Source organism: Mugil cephalus, chromosome 8 (genome assembly GCF_022458985.1).
Source record: "Mugil cephalus isolate CIBA_MC_2020 chromosome 8, CIBA_Mcephalus_1.1, whole genome shotgun sequence".
Taxonomy (NCBI): domain Eukaryota; kingdom Metazoa; phylum Chordata; class Actinopteri; order Mugiliformes; family Mugilidae; genus Mugil; species Mugil cephalus.
The window spans coordinates 14,089,242-14,107,064 of record NC_061777.1 but is presented as its reverse complement, the minus strand read 5'-3'; the positions used below and the strand labels follow the sequence as shown (position 1 = coordinate 14,107,064).

General features: G+C 42.5%; 2 protein-coding genes across 2 annotated transcripts; one reads left to right on the top strand and one right to left on the bottom strand.

Annotated features, from left to right (window-relative positions):
- Positions 1 to 6,075: 6,075 nt before the first annotated feature.
- On the top strand, positions 6,076 to 14,189 carry myo1ha (myosin IHa). The gene is made up of 31 exons (XM_047592006.1): positions 6,076 to 6,222; positions 6,300 to 6,415; positions 6,530 to 6,728; positions 6,816 to 6,896; positions 7,166 to 7,345; positions 7,771 to 7,869; positions 7,962 to 8,075; positions 8,163 to 8,234; positions 8,322 to 8,441; positions 8,523 to 8,590; positions 8,706 to 8,811; positions 8,883 to 8,963; positions 9,055 to 9,146; positions 9,482 to 9,576; positions 9,693 to 9,739; positions 9,826 to 9,906; positions 10,015 to 10,120; positions 10,207 to 10,324; positions 10,910 to 11,023; positions 11,108 to 11,184; positions 11,264 to 11,332; positions 11,434 to 11,518; positions 11,598 to 11,760; positions 11,847 to 11,930; positions 12,013 to 12,106; positions 12,181 to 12,236; positions 12,318 to 12,453; positions 12,556 to 12,626; positions 12,904 to 13,001; positions 13,079 to 13,178; positions 13,292 to 14,189. Exons 1-31 carry the CDS (start codon positions 6,100 to 6,102, stop codon positions 13,316 to 13,318), a joined length of 3,072 nt encoding a protein of 1,023 aa, XP_047447962.1. The 5' UTR covers positions 6,076 to 6,099; the 3' UTR covers positions 13,319 to 14,189.
- Positions 13,738 to 17,765, bottom strand: kctd10 (potassium channel tetramerization domain containing 10). Its single transcript, XM_047591967.1, has 7 exons — positions 17,663 to 17,765; positions 16,598 to 16,811; positions 16,346 to 16,515; positions 15,582 to 15,668; positions 15,449 to 15,501; positions 15,138 to 15,333; positions 13,738 to 15,043 (listed from the first exon to the last, which is right to left on the bottom strand). The coding sequence occupies exons 1-7, from the start codon at positions 17,663 to 17,665 to the stop codon at positions 14,825 to 14,827; spliced, it is 942 nt and encodes a 313-aa protein (XP_047447923.1). The 5' UTR covers positions 17,666 to 17,765; the 3' UTR covers positions 13,738 to 14,824.
- Between the last annotated feature and the right edge of the window lie 58 nt (positions 17,766 to 17,823).

Genomic DNA, 17,823 nt, shown 5'->3' with positions numbered 1-17,823 from the left:
TTATTTAAGTAGTGTTTTGAATTTTACTGTTTTACTGTATTTTCATTGTCGCTCATGGTTTTACGCATCAGCGGATCTGAATCATGCAGACTTTATAACCACGAGTTTCACTATCACCTATCTGTTTCTGTCAAGCTGAACAATGGACAGTCAGAACTGCACTGACAGCATATTCAGTGAAACGCTGGTCAACCAAAAACGCCCGTGCACGTCGCCTCGCACCATTTTCTTCTCCCCTACACGGCAGAACATTTCTCTACGGTGACCGCAGAACTTCCGATTGTCCTCACGGATCAGAGAAAAAGCCCTATCTGGATGTCTTACAGAGGTCAAAGGTACTGACCTCTTGAGTGGCCTGTGTCAACACCAAAGACTCTGGTCTGAGGCGAGGTCATGGCTCTAAAGGGTTAAGATGGACCAAAAGTCCGATTCTTTTTTCATAGCTGACTGAGTATAAAAGAGACTCATCTCAAAAAGAGCTTTCATTTTTTTTTTTTTTTTTTATGTGGCATGGCCGCCACATGGTGTGTCCCGTAAACATGGCACCCAGAAGGCACTAAGTCAAGCTGTCTGGATTTCTTTGCAGTGACCTTTTAGATGTTATCCAACGAAAACAAAATATTTCATTCTAGATGTGCAAGTATTATGTTAAGATAATTGTTTAGCGTGACGCAGAACATTAAAATTAAGGACAGAGCAACACGTTGCAGTTACAAAGGAGATATAATTATATTATCTTTTCGTTTTTTTAAGTAAGACAGAAAAATGTGGTGTATAAAGTAACCTCACTGACCCAGCACTTCGGGACTTAAATGATGACAGGGCCCAGTGTTCGTTACGCTGCCCTAAAAATTTGAATTATGGACTATGAAAGGAGAGATCCAAAAGAAAAGGACAGGGGGAAGAAAGAGGGTCTTTGGGAAGAGAGGAATTAGATAGGAAGAGAGTGAGAAATAAAGGGAGGGGAATGGTAAAATGCCAACAAAATAAGAAGAGAAGAGAGAGGAGGGGGAGGCAGCGGTGGTGTGATGTGAGTGTTATCATCAGCTCTCATTCTCAGCATGGAATCTATAATGGGAAAATCAACCTCTCTGACTCCTGTGTAATTGGATTTGCCGGGTCTCGTGCTGAATCAGAGCCCAGTGGGTAGCACAAAGCTTGTTAAGATTGGACAAGCATTGCCGGGCCGTTGCGCAGGGGGGAGAGGTGGGGTGACGGCAGAGGTAACCTTGACAACTTTTCTGGAGTGGAGAGTGAATAATTCAATACGTTGAACACTCCACTTGGTCGCCCATTAAGGCCAATCGACGGAGAGGCTTTCAAGACATTAATCAATTCATAAATTGGGGCCGAAACCTGAGCTTTTCTCCCATTTAGGTCACTGGAGCGGAGAAAACAGACACCTGTGTTACCTTGGAGGGAGTGTGTTTTCTGACAGCTGTTGCCAGGTTACAAGAGTAAACACATTATTACTTCCACCCAGTCTCAAATCACAAGTCGCAGATAATTGACATGTCTATTTTTTTTAAGGAAAAGAATTCCTCCTGTACCACAGTGAAACACACACTGGCTTAAACTAAATAGAGTAATTGAAATGCTCTAATCTCTCTCCTTTAAACAATTGCATAGATTATATTATTATTTTATTTTGGCCAGTTCTGCCTTTCCATGGTGTATTTTTACACGTGTTTACAGGTGTACATGTGTGTAGCTCTTGGGTAGCTGGTGGTACTACCTGTTAAACATCATCATGATGGCTTTGCCAGTGTGCGCATATTGATTTCAAGCTGATTTCAAGCACAGATGCGTAGGTGTTTTTTTCTGTGCATGGTTTGATAATTTGTAAAGACTTTATTTATCTAAGTTACATGCGCTGTGTCTCACACGGTTGTAAAGTAGATTTAAGGCATCCTGTAGCCTTTGTGTTTAATAATGCATAAATTAAATCTCCCTAAAATACTTAATCTTCCGTTATTTAAATGCTCCCATGGAAGCTGTAATTAAACGTTCAGATAATTGTCATCACCGAGGCAACAAAATATGATAATTGCCTCTGTGCGTCTGTAATTGCATCTAGAAACAACATTTGCCACTCTGCACAAACATTGTTACTCTGAGTAGGAAAAGCAGCCTGTAATGTACCCACCTGATCAAAGATCAGTAACCAGACCTGGACTGTGCCAGCTGGAAGAATGGGACTGGGGTCTTTTTGCTGTTGGCAGTGATGTAATGGAGCTTAGAGAGAGAAAAGGAGAAGAACAGACCGAGAATAAAGCGAGAGAGAAAGGCGGATGGTTGGATTGGTTTGGTTTGGATCTTGTTTCTGTGTTGTTATGTTACACTCAGTAGAGCAGTAGATACCCAGGTAAGCACTGAATAAGATCCCCCTACCTCCCACGGCATGAATGATTAAGCACTCAGGTCCCACAGTGTCTTGAGCCTGGGTAAAGATGATGTGGAGAAGCATATGCATGAACTGGCCTCAACGCACCATCACCAACATTGTGCGACCGTAGTATGCTGCATGAATTTGTTTGGAGACCCAACAGGAGGGAGAGCAAATGTGTCTTCTTTTGTTTTTTGTACAAGCACTGTTTAATTTTGACTTTTGCCAACTAACTGTTAAGAATCCAGTGGTTCACTGATTGCCTCCATGCAAGCAGACACAGGAGGACACTCTGCTTTTGTCTAACTTCTCTGGAGGGAAGGACATTATTTCAACTTGGCTCCTCACTGATATTCTGCATCTGACAGCAGAACGCTTCAAAAATGCAGGTTTGAGTTTACTTTTGTGTTGTTGTGTGCTCTCTCTCTGTCTCTTTTTTCTTTCTTTCTTTCTTTTTTTTTTTTGCATTACATCACTCTTGCAGTTGCTTAGATGTCATAGGTGCTGTCAGATGGTTTAGATTGAAGAAGGTTCAAAATGAACTTGTGTTTTGTGAGTGATGCTCAGACTCGAGTTCTTTTTCATAAAGTCACCCAAAGCTAGGACCATCTTGGTTGACTCTTGTTGGTGTGTGGAAGTAGATGACTAATCATCAGTTCAGAAATATGGTTTAGTACAGACTTAGCTAAAGCTAAAAGCAAGAAGCTACAAAGGCATCCAATAAATGTAGCTCAATTCTGTAAATTCAAGTTCTCAAGAAAAGATCCTGGAGCCTGAGGCCCACAAAGCTGAATAACTGGCTGGTTAGAGACACAGAAAAAGGAGAGGAGGAGGAACAAGATGAACTGAATAAAGCATACAGGCAGCATATAAACATGACACAAACAAGAGAACAAAGTCTAGGTGATACATGTTAGACAAGAGATTGATAATGAATAAAAAAGAATGAATGGAGCTAGCAATCAAAATATTCATTGCAGCAACACAGTGGGCTTATAAAGTTCTTCATGTAGGAATAAACAAGTCTGTGACAGTACTAGTTCTATTACAGGTGAGTGAGCTGGTAAAATATGTGCATGTAAGAGGTATGATAAGCAGGTTAAAAGAGAGTTAGGACGTGGAGATGTTGCACGGTAGCAGCTCATGGATAGAGTGAGAGAAGAAAGTAGAGAACAGGTGCTCAGTGCATCGTGAGAAGTCCCCCAGCAGCCTAGGCCTATAGCAGCACATCTAAGGGAAGATTCAGATTCCCAAACAATGAGCTTTATCGAAGAAAAAAAAAAAAGTTTGAAGCCTACTCTTAAATGTACAGAGGGTGTCAGCCTCCAAAACCCACTGTAGCATTTTGAATCACTTGGGAGCCTTCCAGAGAAGGGAAACAAATCAAGCCAAGTAACAACTCTAGCAATTAACATTTGTTATCTAATTAGTTCAATCCACACAAAAACTTCACTTCACGTTTTATGGGGGCTCATGTGTGAGACAGTTAAATACTGCTACGTGAAACGTCTCAGCGGCTGCTTCCCCTCCCTCCTTGGTCTGAAAGTACCTGCACTTCTCGCAAAGATGAGGTCACTCTGTCTCCAGCAACACTGACACTCTAGACCAGGATGAGCGACCATCTCTTAATTAAAATACAATTGGTTGTGCGCTGAGGTAGCGGGGCAATTTACCTGATCTCACAGCGGCTTTGAGGATTCATTACATAATCAGTCTTTCCGCCGCGCACCAGATTGGGCCGCCTTTTGTTTAATTATTACTGGACTTACAATCTAGTTCATTTGGCTTGTTGGATATATAAGACTACAAATAACCCATGCATGAGGAGAGCTCTTTCAATAGGAAGGTGCATCCTTCAGCTTAGGCTCTCTTGTCCTCCTGAGCTGAGAACGCCCATTCAGTGTTCGGCCTTTTTTTTTTTTAGCACAGTGTCATTAGAAACACTTCTGCTTGCTGCAGACAGCTTTCTTAAAAAGAAATACCCGCGGGACACCAAAGGAAAACCTGGATGGACACAGCCAGCCTTTAGATTTAGTCAGAAAACCTAGAACATTAGCATTATTATCCCTGCTGAATTCATTCATCCTTCTCTTGACAGGAGCTTATCTGTTCATGTTATTACTTGTAATACTGTATGGCAGATCCCTAAGTCACGCTGTCCCAGCACATTGTCTGCTTGTGCTGCCCCGAGAGAAGTTTGTTCCCATGAAGGAAGGGGGTGTCACAGATACCCCACAACAGCACCGCTACCATCACATCGCCAGATTGATTCTGACGTCCAAAAAGGGGTTTCTTCAATGATATTGTTCACCTGTCTCATTGGCTTAAAGTGGGTGGGTGGGAGGAGGGCGCTATGGGAAGGGGGTCGGGTGAGGGTTATTGGTGGGGACACGGGGTGAGGGGTATTGTTGAGGAGAAGGGTGAGAGCACTGGGGGTGCGGGGCTGACAGGTGGAAAAAAAAAAAAACACTCTCATCTGACTAGCCTCCTCTATCCTTCCATGGGGCCCTGTATGAGCAAAGTAATGAAGTCCAAATTACAGCACAGGATTGCTAAGAACAAGCCTCTATTGTTTGCCCTCGGGGCACACTAAAGCACACTAAATGAGTGTCACAGCAAGCAGCGGGGCATAGACCGTTACTGCACTATTTAGTCTGTCCCGTTGTCTCAAGACGGCCCCGTTTCAGAGGTTCTCAGATCAGACAAATACTGCTCCCCCTCCTTCGCCTTCACCCTTCCTCTGTACAGCTAAACCCCTCCCCAACTCCTCACCCCAAAATAGGCCAAATCTCCTCCATTGTGTTTCGACTGCCTAGTGTGAAATTCACTGTGACGTTAAATGTTTTCTAATGAATAATTACTGAATGGATATGCAGGGGGAATATGTGTAATGGATTGTAGACTGCATTTTAAAGACGTCTTTTTTGTCTCTGCTCCGTGGTATTTACAGGACAAAAACACTTGGCCTTTCTCAGAAGAAATGAGGGCCATAGGCGGAGGATAGAGGCAGGGGAGGAGGGGGGAAGGAGGGCTTTGTGTCAATTAGATCCAATGGATTATCTTTTTTAATGTTTTTACAGAGAGAATTGAGAATCAAAGGACTTCTACTTCCAAAGGAGAGAGGAGAAAATACAAAACCAACAAAAGCTGTGAAAACCTTTGGTCTAAGTGTTGGTGCTGCGAATGCAAAACAGACTGGTGGAATTTTTCCCACTATGCTTCTTAAATGTGCCGCTGTTTTGGCCTCCCCAAGTCCATTTGCACAGTGTGTTGTGTTTGGTTGGTGCGCCGGCCCAAGTGAACTATGGGCTGACAGCCAAGGTCCTTGTGTGCTGTGTAGCGATCATTATCTTCTGTCTGTTCATCTGCACAATCACAGACCTTTGCTTCAAAGACACACAGCACCTCTAGACCTCTCGCTTCAATACAACTAACAGACACCATGTTTGTGCTTTTTCTGGTGCTGTTTCCAATGCCGTCATCCCCCACGGAGCCATTTAATCACACATTCATTCATCTAGCTGCAGTTGTCAAAATACATGAGTGGAAATTTCGAATATTATTGTCATGCATGCAAAAATTTTGCACTTTTTTATTGTTACTCGGATAGAGTTTGCTTCCTCTAATCTGCAGGATTTATCTAAATAACAAATGAGGGTGTGCATTTTGCTCCCATGTTGTTGATACCACTTGCTGCACAGGGTCAGCTAGACATGGAGGGCGCCCTGACTGCCAGGGATCGGGTGGGAATCCAGGACTTTGTCCTTCTGGATGAAACCACGGAAGCTGCCTTTCTCAACAACCTGAAAAAGCGCTTCAGCAAGGATCTCATCTATGTGAGTCTGGGAAAAGATTTTCAAACCACGCTGTGCATTTTTAAAATAGACATAATCACCTTTACTCCTTCTTTTAGACTTACATTGGCACATTATTAGTGTCCGTCAACCCCTATAAAGAGCTTGACATATACAACGCGAAACAAATGGAAACCTACATGGGTGTCAACTTTTTCGAACTCCCACCACACATGTGAGTTTATCTCTTTGAATATTGCTATGTATGCGTCTGCGACTCAAATCCGATGTAACTCCACCTCATCGCAGTTTTCCAGTGAGACATTACGACCGCTCTGCATCCCCACAGCTACGCCCTGGCAGATAACGCCTACCACACCATGCTGACGGAGTTCAACAATCACTTCATCCTCATCTCTGGTGAGAGTGGAGCGGGGAAAACGGAGGCCTCCAAGAAGATCCTGCAGTACTACGCCGTCAGCTGTCCGAGCACCACTCTGCTGAACAACGTCAGAGACAAAATGCTCATGTCCAACCCTGTCCTGGAGGTCTGCTGGCTACGTAACATTATGTCAGCATGATCACGTACCAAAAAGCTGGCCTCGCTAACAATTATTATTTTGCTTTTCCTTCAGGCTTTCGGCAACGCCAAAACGCTGAAAAATGACAACTCAAGTCGGTTTGGGAAGTACATGGACATTCAGTTTGACAGCCAGGTAAGGATCAGAGAGCAGATACGCAGATATACTTTAAAGGCAGGCCTTTAGAAAGAGTCCAGGTACTTCATGGAAGAAACGGAAGGTGTCAGCATAGAGGAAGCAAGAATAAAATATATGGGGAATAAAGGAAAATCTTCTCCTTAGGACTGAAACGATAGCATCTAAAAAGGAGATCCTACAAGTTTTAAATCTGGTCACTGGACCATAGGACCATGTTTTTTCTGCAAGTTGTAGAGCTGCTGTCTTTAGGATCATGATGCCCATAGGGGGATGCAGTCGGAGGACACATCCTGAACTACCTGCTGGAGAAGTCGAGGGTTGTGCATCAGAATCACGGGGAGAGAAACTTCCACATCTTCTATCAGCTGGTGGAGGGAGGAACAGATGACTTGCTGCGCCGGCTGGGGTTGGAGAGAGACTGCCAGCATTACAACTATCTAACGCAAGTATGTAGAACTTGGTCATATTCATCTCATCTCATCTCATCTTCCGCGGGGTCCTCAGGGTCGCGGGGGGTTGCTGGAGCCTATCCCAGCTGGCATCGGGCGATAGGCAGGGTACACCCTGGACAGGTCGCCAGCCTATCACAGGGCTAACACAGAGACAAACAACCATTCACTGTCACACTCACACCTAGGGTCAATTTAGAGTCACCAATTAGCCTAACGAGCACGTCTTTGGAGGTGGGAGGAAGCCTGAGTACCCGGAGAGAACCCACGCGAACACAGGGAGAACATGCAAACTCCACCCAGAAAGGCACGAGCTGCTTGGTCATATTATTTCAAGTAAAAAAAAAATAAAAAGAAAAAAAAAATCAAAAGGAAGTAGCAGAGGTGATTTGCTTTTTGTGTGTGTGTATTGTTTCTTGCAGGGGGAGTGTGCCATTGTGTCTTCCATTAATGACAGAAATGACTGGAAAACAGTCAAAAATGCACTGCAAGTCATCAACTTTGATGAGATTAACACAAATGTGAGTTGCACGCCATTGCAGATGCCCTGATTTACACCAATAATTCTTGCTTGCAAGGTTTGCAGTAATACTCAAATGATAATTCTCTGCAGCACTTGCTTGAGGTTGTTGCAAGTGTTCTCCACCTGGGGAACTTTCAGTTTGACTCTGACAGTAAAGGCCATGCCCATCTGAATAACAACGGAGAGCTGGACTGGGTCTCCAATGTAAGAAATCTATTACTATTATTATTGTATTTTCTTTCTTTAGCTATCATGTTATCACATGTCACCTCATGTTCTCTTTCTTTGCAGCTACTAGGTGTGGATGCTCACAGGCTCCATGAGGGACTCACATTCAGGAAGATTGAAGCCAAAAAAGAACAGGTTCACGCATGTCAAACCATAGCTGAAATAACAATTATTTTCCATTTCTTTCTATTTCTGTTTAAAATTTGCGTTCTGTTGTTAAAGGTCCTCAGCCCATTCACAGTTGATCACGCCATCTATGCGAGAGACGCCCTGGCCAAAGCCATCTACGGACTGACTTTCACCTGGCTCGTCAACAGGATCAACGAGTCCATGGAGAACATGGTGAGTACAGAAGTGACATATGACTGCTTCCAGGCTGTGAAGATGTGTAACTACTGTTTTTGTTTGTTTGTTTGCTTTTAGGACCCTTCACCTAAGACAGTTATAGGGCTTTTGGATATATATGGATTTGAGGTTTTCTATGTAAACAGGTGGGTGGCAATATAAAATTCTTATACCCTCACACTGCTTTTATTAAGGGTGTCTGAATCCCCTTATTGGCTACTATATTAAAATGAGTGCATTTGTCTTGACTCTTTCCTTCAGTTTTGAGCAGTTCTGTATAAACTACTGCAACGAGAAGCTGCAGCAGCTTTTTATCCAGCTCACACTCAAAGCTGAGCAGGAGGAATACGAAGCAGAGGATATTGAGGTAACCCCAAATAAACCTGGGTGGAAATGACAAATCGCTGGCTGTTTAACTCACGTAACCTTTTTCTCCAGTGGGAGCCGGTTCAGTTCTTCAACAACAAGATCATCTGTGACTTGGTTGAGGAGAAACACAGAGGAATCATATCGATACTGGTGTGTATGCATAGGGACATCCATTTATTAAGAACAAAAACCCATTAATAGTGCTTATGATTTATCACATGCTTACGATACGATACTGCAGGACGAGGAATGCCTCAGGCCAGGAGAGGCCACAGATCTCACTTTCCTGGAGAGACTGGAGGAAAAGATGGGGAATCACCCCCATTTTGTCACGTGAGTTAAATCCTTAAATCACACAGAAAGATTATTATTTATTTTTTTTAAAGTAACATGTTTAAAAATTTTAGTAGTAATTTGTCAATTAATCACATGTGCCTTTCAAGATCATTATTATTCCCACATTTTGTAATTAAGACGTTGATCCAATTAAATATGCCGTCCGACTAAATGATACTGTGCAGCTAAAAGCTTTACGACACCGCCTGCTTTCACCACTGCTCCTGCTACCAGTGTCCTGTGAGCGAGTCGACAGAGACGGAGGATTAGAGCTCATCCATAAAGCCTCTCACTCTTCATCCCCCTGTCTCTCTCCACCTCTTTGACTGCAGGCACAAACTGGCTGACAAAATGACACGTAAGACTCTGGAGAGGGGAGATTTCCGTCTCTTGCATTATGCCGGGGAGGTCACCTACTGTGTCGTGGGTAAAAGGAACCACAGTCTCAGGCCCTGTTACTCAAATAAGTTTTTATTTGAAACTGACAAATCTGTGACACTGAGTTGATTTTATTCATTTATTTATTTTTTTGTGACACTTTAGGTTTCCTGGACAAAAATAATGACCTGTTGTACAGAAACCTAAAAGATGTAAGTGTCAATATCACTTGAGACAAATTCTAACTATTTGAGGAGAGTTATTGTGTGTTAATGTATAGATGCCCACCTTCTCATAGCTCATGTGTCAGTCTAAAAATGCCATAGTCAGAGAGTGCTTCTCCACCATGGTTCAAGACAGTAAGAGAAGACCAGCAACAGTAAGTTCTTCCAGAGTTTTATCTGTGCGTGTGACTGTGTCACCATCAAGCCATATGTATCCGACAGGTGACCTGTTGGGGATTATGACCCTCATGCTGTGTCTGTAGGTGGCGACTCAGTTTAAGAGCAGCCTCCTGAAGCTGACAGAGATCCTCATGGCTAAGGAGGCCTGGTATATACGCTGCCTAAAATCGAATGAGTCCAAGCAGCCAGGTACGCACGCTAATGGACAGAAGGTTAACGAGATGGAGATGTTTGAATGTGACTAAACGACGCCTGCGTCTGTCGCACAATCGCAGGTCAGTTTGATGAAGCACTGATCAGGCACCAGGTGAAGTACCTGGGCCTGATGGAGCACCTCAGAGTCAGACGAGCTGGTTTCGCTTACAGACGCAAATATGATGTTTTCCTGAAGAGGTATTTCTATGATAGTATACATCGATCAAGCATAACATTATGACCACATTCCTAATATTGTGTAGGTCTGGGGTGTCCTGTGGTGTCTGGCAACGTAATGTCATTAGAGGGGGACTATTTGGTTGAGGGGAGGGGACATGTCTCTATGGATCAGACTTGTTCCAGTGCATCCCGCAGATACTTGATCAGTTTGTGATATAGTGAATTTGGTGGCCAGGTCAACACCTTGTGCTGTTTTAAAATGTTTTTTGAGTTGTTTCTGGACTGTTTTGTGTGTGTGTCAGGCTGCATCCTGCTGGGAGTGGCTGCTGCCATCAAGGAGTGTCATTGCTATGGGGTGGGGGGAGTCTGGTCTCCTCTAAGAGGGTCGTACATGTCTAAGTAACATCCACATTAATGCCAGACCCAAATGTTTCCCAAGAGAACATTGTTTTGTCACAAGATGGTGAATATAAGTTACTTCACCTGTCGGAGGTTGTAATGATGTGGTTGATCGTTTTTTTTTATGATTTCTAAATTTTATTTTCTACTCTCGTTGAACTGTTCATTCAAATCATACCGCCTGGGTTGCTTGTCCTCTTTCAGATATAAACCTCTGTGCCCGGCCACCTGGCCACACTGGAGAGGTCTGCCTGCTGATGGAGTGGAAGTGCTGGTTCAACATCTGGGCTACCTGCCAGATGAGTACAAAATGGGACGGTGAGGACAGCTCTCTGAACGAGCTCAGCTAATGCCTTTTGTGCCAGTGACAATAAAAAAATAATAGTACTTTGTGATTTACAGAACCAAAATATTCATCCGTCACCCCAGGACGCTGTACGCCACGGAGGATGCGTTTGAGAAGTGCAAACATGAACTGGGTGAGTGGGAGTCAGATAATAAAACACTTCAGTCACCACACGCTGTGCAGTGATTTAATATTATGCTTTGATTATGCAGCAACTCGACTCCAGGCCAAATACAAAGGATACAAGGCAAAGGGAGAGTTCAAAAAACAGAAAGAAGCGGGTAAACAAATGATACAACCCAGGACCATTAATACAGTGCTTTTTATTAGAGTAATGAAAAATGACGCTGCATGTCGTATACTTTTTTTTTTATATCCACAGCCACTAAGATTGAAACTTGTTGGAGAGGGGTGCAGGCTAGGAAGGAGCGAGAGAAGAGAGCCTGGGCTGTAAAAGTCATCAAGAAGTAAGAAAGAAGACGGAAGTCTTTAGCTGCACCGTTACTCTCACGGTTACACTTTACTGATTTAATATTTCACAACCAGATTTATCAAAGGTTACATGACCAGAGGAGAAGCAAAAAGCACCGATAACTCAGAGTACCTGGCCTTCGTGAGACAAAGCTACTTGAACAGGCTCAAGAACAACCTGCCAAAGACCGTTCTGGATAAAACCACCTGGCTAACTCCACCAGCGGTGGTGAAAGAGGTACAATCAGTTATTAACGACACTGCAACAAAATGATTGAATGCATGTTTGATTTCAACTATGCGCATGATTTTGTTCTTTTTTAGACGTCAGAGTTACTGCGTAAGATTCACTACCGTCTTATGGTGAGGAAATATGTCAGAGGGATCACACCGCAGAAGAAAGCGCAGGTAGGACTCATTATATACTCGTTATTCCAGACTGAGCCGTCGTGCTGTTTGTTACAATTTTCATCAAATATTGTCCCCTCAGATTCAACTGAAAGCCGTCACCAGCGCCATCTTCAAGGGCAAAAAGGAAAGTTATCCGCAGAGTGTCGCTCAGCCTTTTGTGGACACTAGAATCAGTAGGTATCAGATACATTCATTAAGTGTCATTCTCATTTATAACACAACAATAACTTCAACTCAATATTTCTAGGTGAACAAGACATAAACATGAGGGTGCTTCAGATGATCCGCAATGAGCACATCAAGGTAGTAAAGTGTCATTATGGGGCCCACATGTATAGCTCACAACAAGCACAGCTCACCGTGTTGCATTCTTTGTTTCTGCAGTACAGCGTCCCCGTGATCAAATACGACAGGAATGGATTCAAACCGAGGCCGAGACAGCTCATCCTCACCCAGACAGCAGCCTATTTGATAGAAGAAACCAAGATCAAACAGAGAGTGCTGTACACTTCTCTTAAAGGTCGGACTGATAGGATAATATATATATGTATTAATATATATTAAAGGCCATTTGGGACGTTTTCATATTGGACTATGTGTGCTGTTGTTTAACTCTTTGCAGGGATTTCGGTGAGCAATTTGACTGACAGCATCATTGTATTCCACATTACATGCGAAGACCCCAAACAAAAGGTATTTAGACATAGCAATAATAAAATGTAGCAAATGTTTGAGCTTGTGGCACAGCAATATCTTATTTCAGCTTGTGGTGTAGATAAAATTACGTTCTGGCGCAACAAATTAAACCCACATTAAACTGTTTGACGTTATATTCGTGCAAATGTAATGAGATAAGGAGGGAGGTTGAGTCATACGGCTGATTTATGCAGAAATGTCTTAAGAGAGTCTTAGGTGAATTCTAAGATGTAAGTCCCTCTCGTTTTGTTGTATTGTACCTTTGTTGTTTCAGGGGGATCTGGTAATGCAGTGTGACCACTTGTTTGAGTTTTTGACCAAACTCAGCGTCATTGCTAACAAACAAAGTGCAATCAAAGTGGTTCAGGGCAGGTGAGTTTAACATTTTAAGGGGATCTGTTTGACGCACACACTCATCTAACGTGTTGTGTGTTTGCATTAAATCTTAGCATCAAGATTGAAATCCAGTCAGGGAAAGAGAGTGCAGTGGATTTGAGCACAGGGCAGGAGCCCATGGTGTACAAGGCCAAGAATGGACACCTCATGGTGGTGAGTTGATGATTAATAATTATGCTGTGATGAATAACCCGATCGCTCCAGTCTAAAATGTATCTGCATACAAAGAAATAGGATGGGAATCTTATTTTTTTTTGCCGCTGCAGGTTGCCACTCGTGCCAGAGTCCGGTAAGAGCTCAGGCTGAGACACACAAGAAGCCCCTGCATATTTCATCAGGAGACCCCTCAGGAGAGGCTCAACATGTCTACAGGATCCACACCTGACCAGGGGCAACTGCACTTACTGAACCCTGTTGGAAGGAAACACATTTTTCATCTATGCACAATTCATAGGACTCCAACTAAGGCTCGTCTTTAATCTTACCGGGCTGAATCCAGGGCTTGCCTTGGCCGATTTGAGCACTTCCAATTCAAAACCAAGGCTTTTGCAAATCTGAAAATTTATCACTGAAATCCACAAACACTCCACATTATACAAACTGCTTCAGAGAATACGCAACTCTTATTCATGACCAATGAAGCCATATGTATCATAATTTTGTACGCTCACCGATTGTGGGAAGGTGCGAATTAAAAACCGAACGAATGAAATGTCTGTAGAAATTTATTTGTGATAAAGTATGTATAAATATAAAACATACGTTTGTGTTCACTTCTGTACAACAGCCCTACAAGTACTTGTGATTGTTAGACATATTTCAACTCAAACCCTATAGTGTGCAAACAGTACATTCTCAAATGAATGCAGTGAGGAGGGACAGGTCTAATTTGTCTCCCTATTAAAACCTTGTAGACAGGGTTCCCTTCCTGCCAGCGAGATCTCTGGTTACAGTCATTCACTTCAACCTCGGCATCCACCATTCAATCAGCCCAGTACATTTAACACCTCGGGTCGCAGCTCAAGTTCCCTTCACTGAAAATAATGATTTGTTCCGTGGAATGAGGGAAAACTGCATCAGTGTTAAAACTAAACATGGCTGACACACTACAGTGAAATGCCACATCCATCTGTGATAGTTTAACTGTATAAAAATCTTATTAAATTCTCAAAAAAGGTTTAACTACTAATATCAGCAGGCTACAAAATAGCCCTGGTAAGATCTTCTAAGAGTAAAACAGTGCCACCACGTGGCCCCATTGTGTACAACACCTGGTTCATCCACTGGTGACGTTACAGTGGACCCGTCGGAGCCATGGAAAAGATAAGCAAAGTTATGTACAATAATTTTAGCTGCTTGCATCAATATAGTTCCTGGATGTAATATAGTTAGGACCTCCAATAACAGATTTACACTGTCAACACACTGTTCTTTTCTTTCCTACGCACTTCGGTGAACGTGTGGTCACCGCCAGTTCTGAATGCAAACACCCATGTCTAAAAGTTTCTGCACAGTAGCAGAAAACAGTGAAAGGAGTCATCATGGATAACAAACAGTTAACACACTACAGTCTCACCACACAACAATGAAGACAACACAAAAAAACACACAAACACAAACAAAACTCCACCACTACACGCTGTTGAATAACACTCATCTCACGATAATCTCCTGGAGAAAGCTGGTAAAAATAAGAGGGGAAGTAGGGAAGTAAGAGGGCGCTGGGTGTTGTAAGGCACAAACGTGGTGCAAAGACTATCCGGGTGAGAGACACAGGTCGACGGGTCACGGGAGCAAAGTCACTGGTGGTGGTGTGTGCGGTCGTCAGGACGTTTGACATGAATCCTTCGAACTCTCTCGATCCGTTCTCGCTCCTCGTCTTCGTCCAGATGATTAGACCGCCCAGCAGCGCCCCCTGTGGCCTCCAGAAGAGCATTGTCAGGACCCCGACCATCATGGGACTCATACAGAAGTATGTTGAGGGTCTCTTCATAGATTCGAGCCTCGGGGAACTCAACCTAGGAGAAAACCACAAGAGACGGAGAGATATTTAAAAACACACTATAATATGCTTACGTTGAAAGAGTGGACATGTACACAGTGAACATTTACCTTTGTCTGCTTCTTTTCTGTGGCGTAAACAATGGAAGTGCAACACACTTCCGCAATCTTACGCCCCTGGCCATAAAATGACCAACAACAGATCTCATCCCCAATCACATCTTTGATGAAGAGGACTCGACCATTGAACCGCAGGGACAGCTTGTCGAATAGCTCAATATTTTTTAGCATGTTGTCATCAGAATTGCTGAGGAGGAGATAAGAAGTTACATGTATCAGGTCAGCTTGCACAATTTCATGAGTGCCTTCTTCAAACAGACTTTAATATAGACAGATCCTGTCATCAGGTGAAGAAGACTCACCTGGTATATGAATATTTGTTGTTGCTTCTGTTATACAGCAGTTTGACAGTAGGCTGTGGAAACAAGAGAAGTTGTCCAAATGAGCAATATCCTTTAAAGTAATTCAGCACATTATATTAAAAACATAACATACCTTATTCGAGGTAGCGATAAGCCTCTGTTCTTCCTTTGATGATGTCATCAGAGGCACTTTACAAAGGGGTTCATACGTTTCTTTGTTCTGGAACAAATTTATTTTTTATATATATTAGAAAGCGTCCACACTCAGTACTTAAAAATAATGACATGAAAAATTATCACTGACAATTTCCTGAATCAGTTAGATTCAGATCCACAAGTTCCTTTTCTGCTGGGTTCAATATCAATTAATTTAGAGATGTTTTGGTTTTGAAAGTAGTTTGCTTGGTTATACAGAGTTTTTCCTGAAACTAATGTGGTCATTGGTCATTGTGGTATTTACACAATATTTTACTTCTAGTTTCACATTTTTCACATGTCTTTGCTTATGTGCAGTTCTTCTCTGTCGTTATACTTTTTAAATCCTATCTGTGTTCAGGCCTGATGATACTCTCCCAGGCTCTGGTTTCCGTCATGTTTTGGATTTAGCTTACACTTGGGCCAACCTCATTGCGCGGCTGCACAGCGTTTTGAGGGATGTTAACAATTAAGTTGGAATCTGTAGTCAGAATGATTTCAGTCAGGTTTAAGAAATACTGTTCACAAACTATTACTACTATTGTAGTTATCACGTGTTAAAAACATTTTTTAAACTGTGATCTATATTGATTTGTGTATAGAGATTATCTCTCTCAAAAGAACAATAAGTATTAGATTGTTCACTTGTAGTTTTGTATGTTGTATGTTTCCTTTTCTAATTTTACTATCAGAGAACTGTACCTGCAAGGCCGCTGTACATTCATCAGCTAGGCCTTGGACAAGGTAATACTTTGCTTCAGCGAGAAGCTCCTCGGTTTCCCGACGGCTGTCTGGGAGTGGGACTGCGCCATCTCGAAGGTAGTTGAGGATTGTTCCAAAATGTTTCCCACAGCGATCAATCAGGATCCATCCTACAGATAAGAAACGGTGAAACACTGTTGAGCAAGAGATCAAGGTAAGCTAACAATTTCTAAATTTTCAGACGCAGCTCACCTTCACTATCTGTGAGGACCTCCATCCTACCACTGAACATGGCTTTAAGCATGGTGTCCTGCTTGGTTAGTGTCTGCATCGTAGTGTAGTACAGGGCTCCACCCACATTTAACTTAACATATTTAGAGCTGGGGCTAGAGCCTTTGAAGGACGTAGTCCGGGTAGTAGCTGCCGGCACTGCCGAGCTCACCACACTCTCTCCTGACATCTCTTCCTGGAAAAACACAATAAAACACACAAAGTCACATTTCGATCACACTGGTCAACTTTTGGTATTTAGGATCGATCTTCATCATCAACATTGTTGGTTTTTTTGTTGTTGTTTTTTTTTTAAAGTTAAGGTTGTGTTAACCAGGGTAAGAACTTTTGGGCGAGTTTAAGAGTTTTTGGAGTTTTTGGACAACGATGGAGATTTTAATCAGATCAGGTTGGAGATCAGGCTTCTTCTCGAGATCTTGTAAAATCAGTTGATTGTTTGTGTATTAAGTTACATGACTTGAGGACATTAAGATCCAAATCACTTGGATCTGACATTACCGAGATGCTTCTCATACAATCAGAAGCATCATAAAATGAAGCAGCCAACTTCTGAATATTTTATATCTACTAGCGTAACTAGAGTAAACAAACTCGTAAAACGACCATAATAAAGGGTGTGATCTTCTTCATGGCACAACAGTGAAACACACGAAAGTTTTTCTGGACTCTTTCCTCCATTTTATATTATTTCAATAGATTAAAAAACGGCCTTCTTTACTTTTCACGCACGACATTAGTTTTGAGTAACTACGACAAAATACGTTTTGTAATGAGCACATACATGTTAAATTATGGTTGTAGGCCTTTTCGAGGCATTTAACCCGTATTATAGTGAGGCGTGCCCCTTTAATCTAGTGAACACTAATTTGATTTTTAGCTACCTCGGCTAATGAGCTAGCTTGCTGAGTTCTGACCAAAGTTAACAACAACTATAATATGACTTGGAGCTGGCCATGACTGTACCTTTCTCATCATAGCGGTAGCATCGCGTTTAATTATTAAATGGCAAGACAATGATATACTTACCATAGAACCCACAGCAGACTTCGTAGTTGTCTCTCGCTAACTTCAGTCAGCTAACACCCACTTCCTTCCGGTCCGGCGGTGCGAAGTGACGTCAACCATTTAAAGGGACACGATACGTTTTTATTGTTGGCTTTTTTAAGATTGTTCAACAAACCGTGAAT

Bases quoted from the DNA above. Each gene is read 5' to 3' on its own strand.
- kctd10 (XM_047591967.1), bottom strand. The intron at 15,669-16,345 runs GTACAGTTCTCT...AATTTGTTCCAG, and splicing joins AATGTACAGCGGCCTTGCAG to AACAAAGAAACGTATGAACC. The intron at 15,044-15,137 runs GTAAATGTTCAC...GTTTTCTCCTAG, and splicing joins CAGAAAAGAAGCAGACAAAG to GTTGAGTTCCCCGAGGCTCG.
- myo1ha (XM_047592006.1), top strand. From the start codon at position 6,100: ATGGAGGGCGCCCTGACTGCCAGGGATCGGGTGGGAATCCAGGACTTT. The intron at 10,325-10,909 runs GTATTTCTATGA...GTCCTCTTTCAG, and splicing joins TATGATGTTTTCCTGAAGAG to ATATAAACCTCTGTGCCCGG. The intron at 12,454-12,555 runs GTCGGACTGATA...AACTCTTTGCAG, and splicing joins GCTGTACACTTCTCTTAAAG to GGATTTCGGTGAGCAATTTG.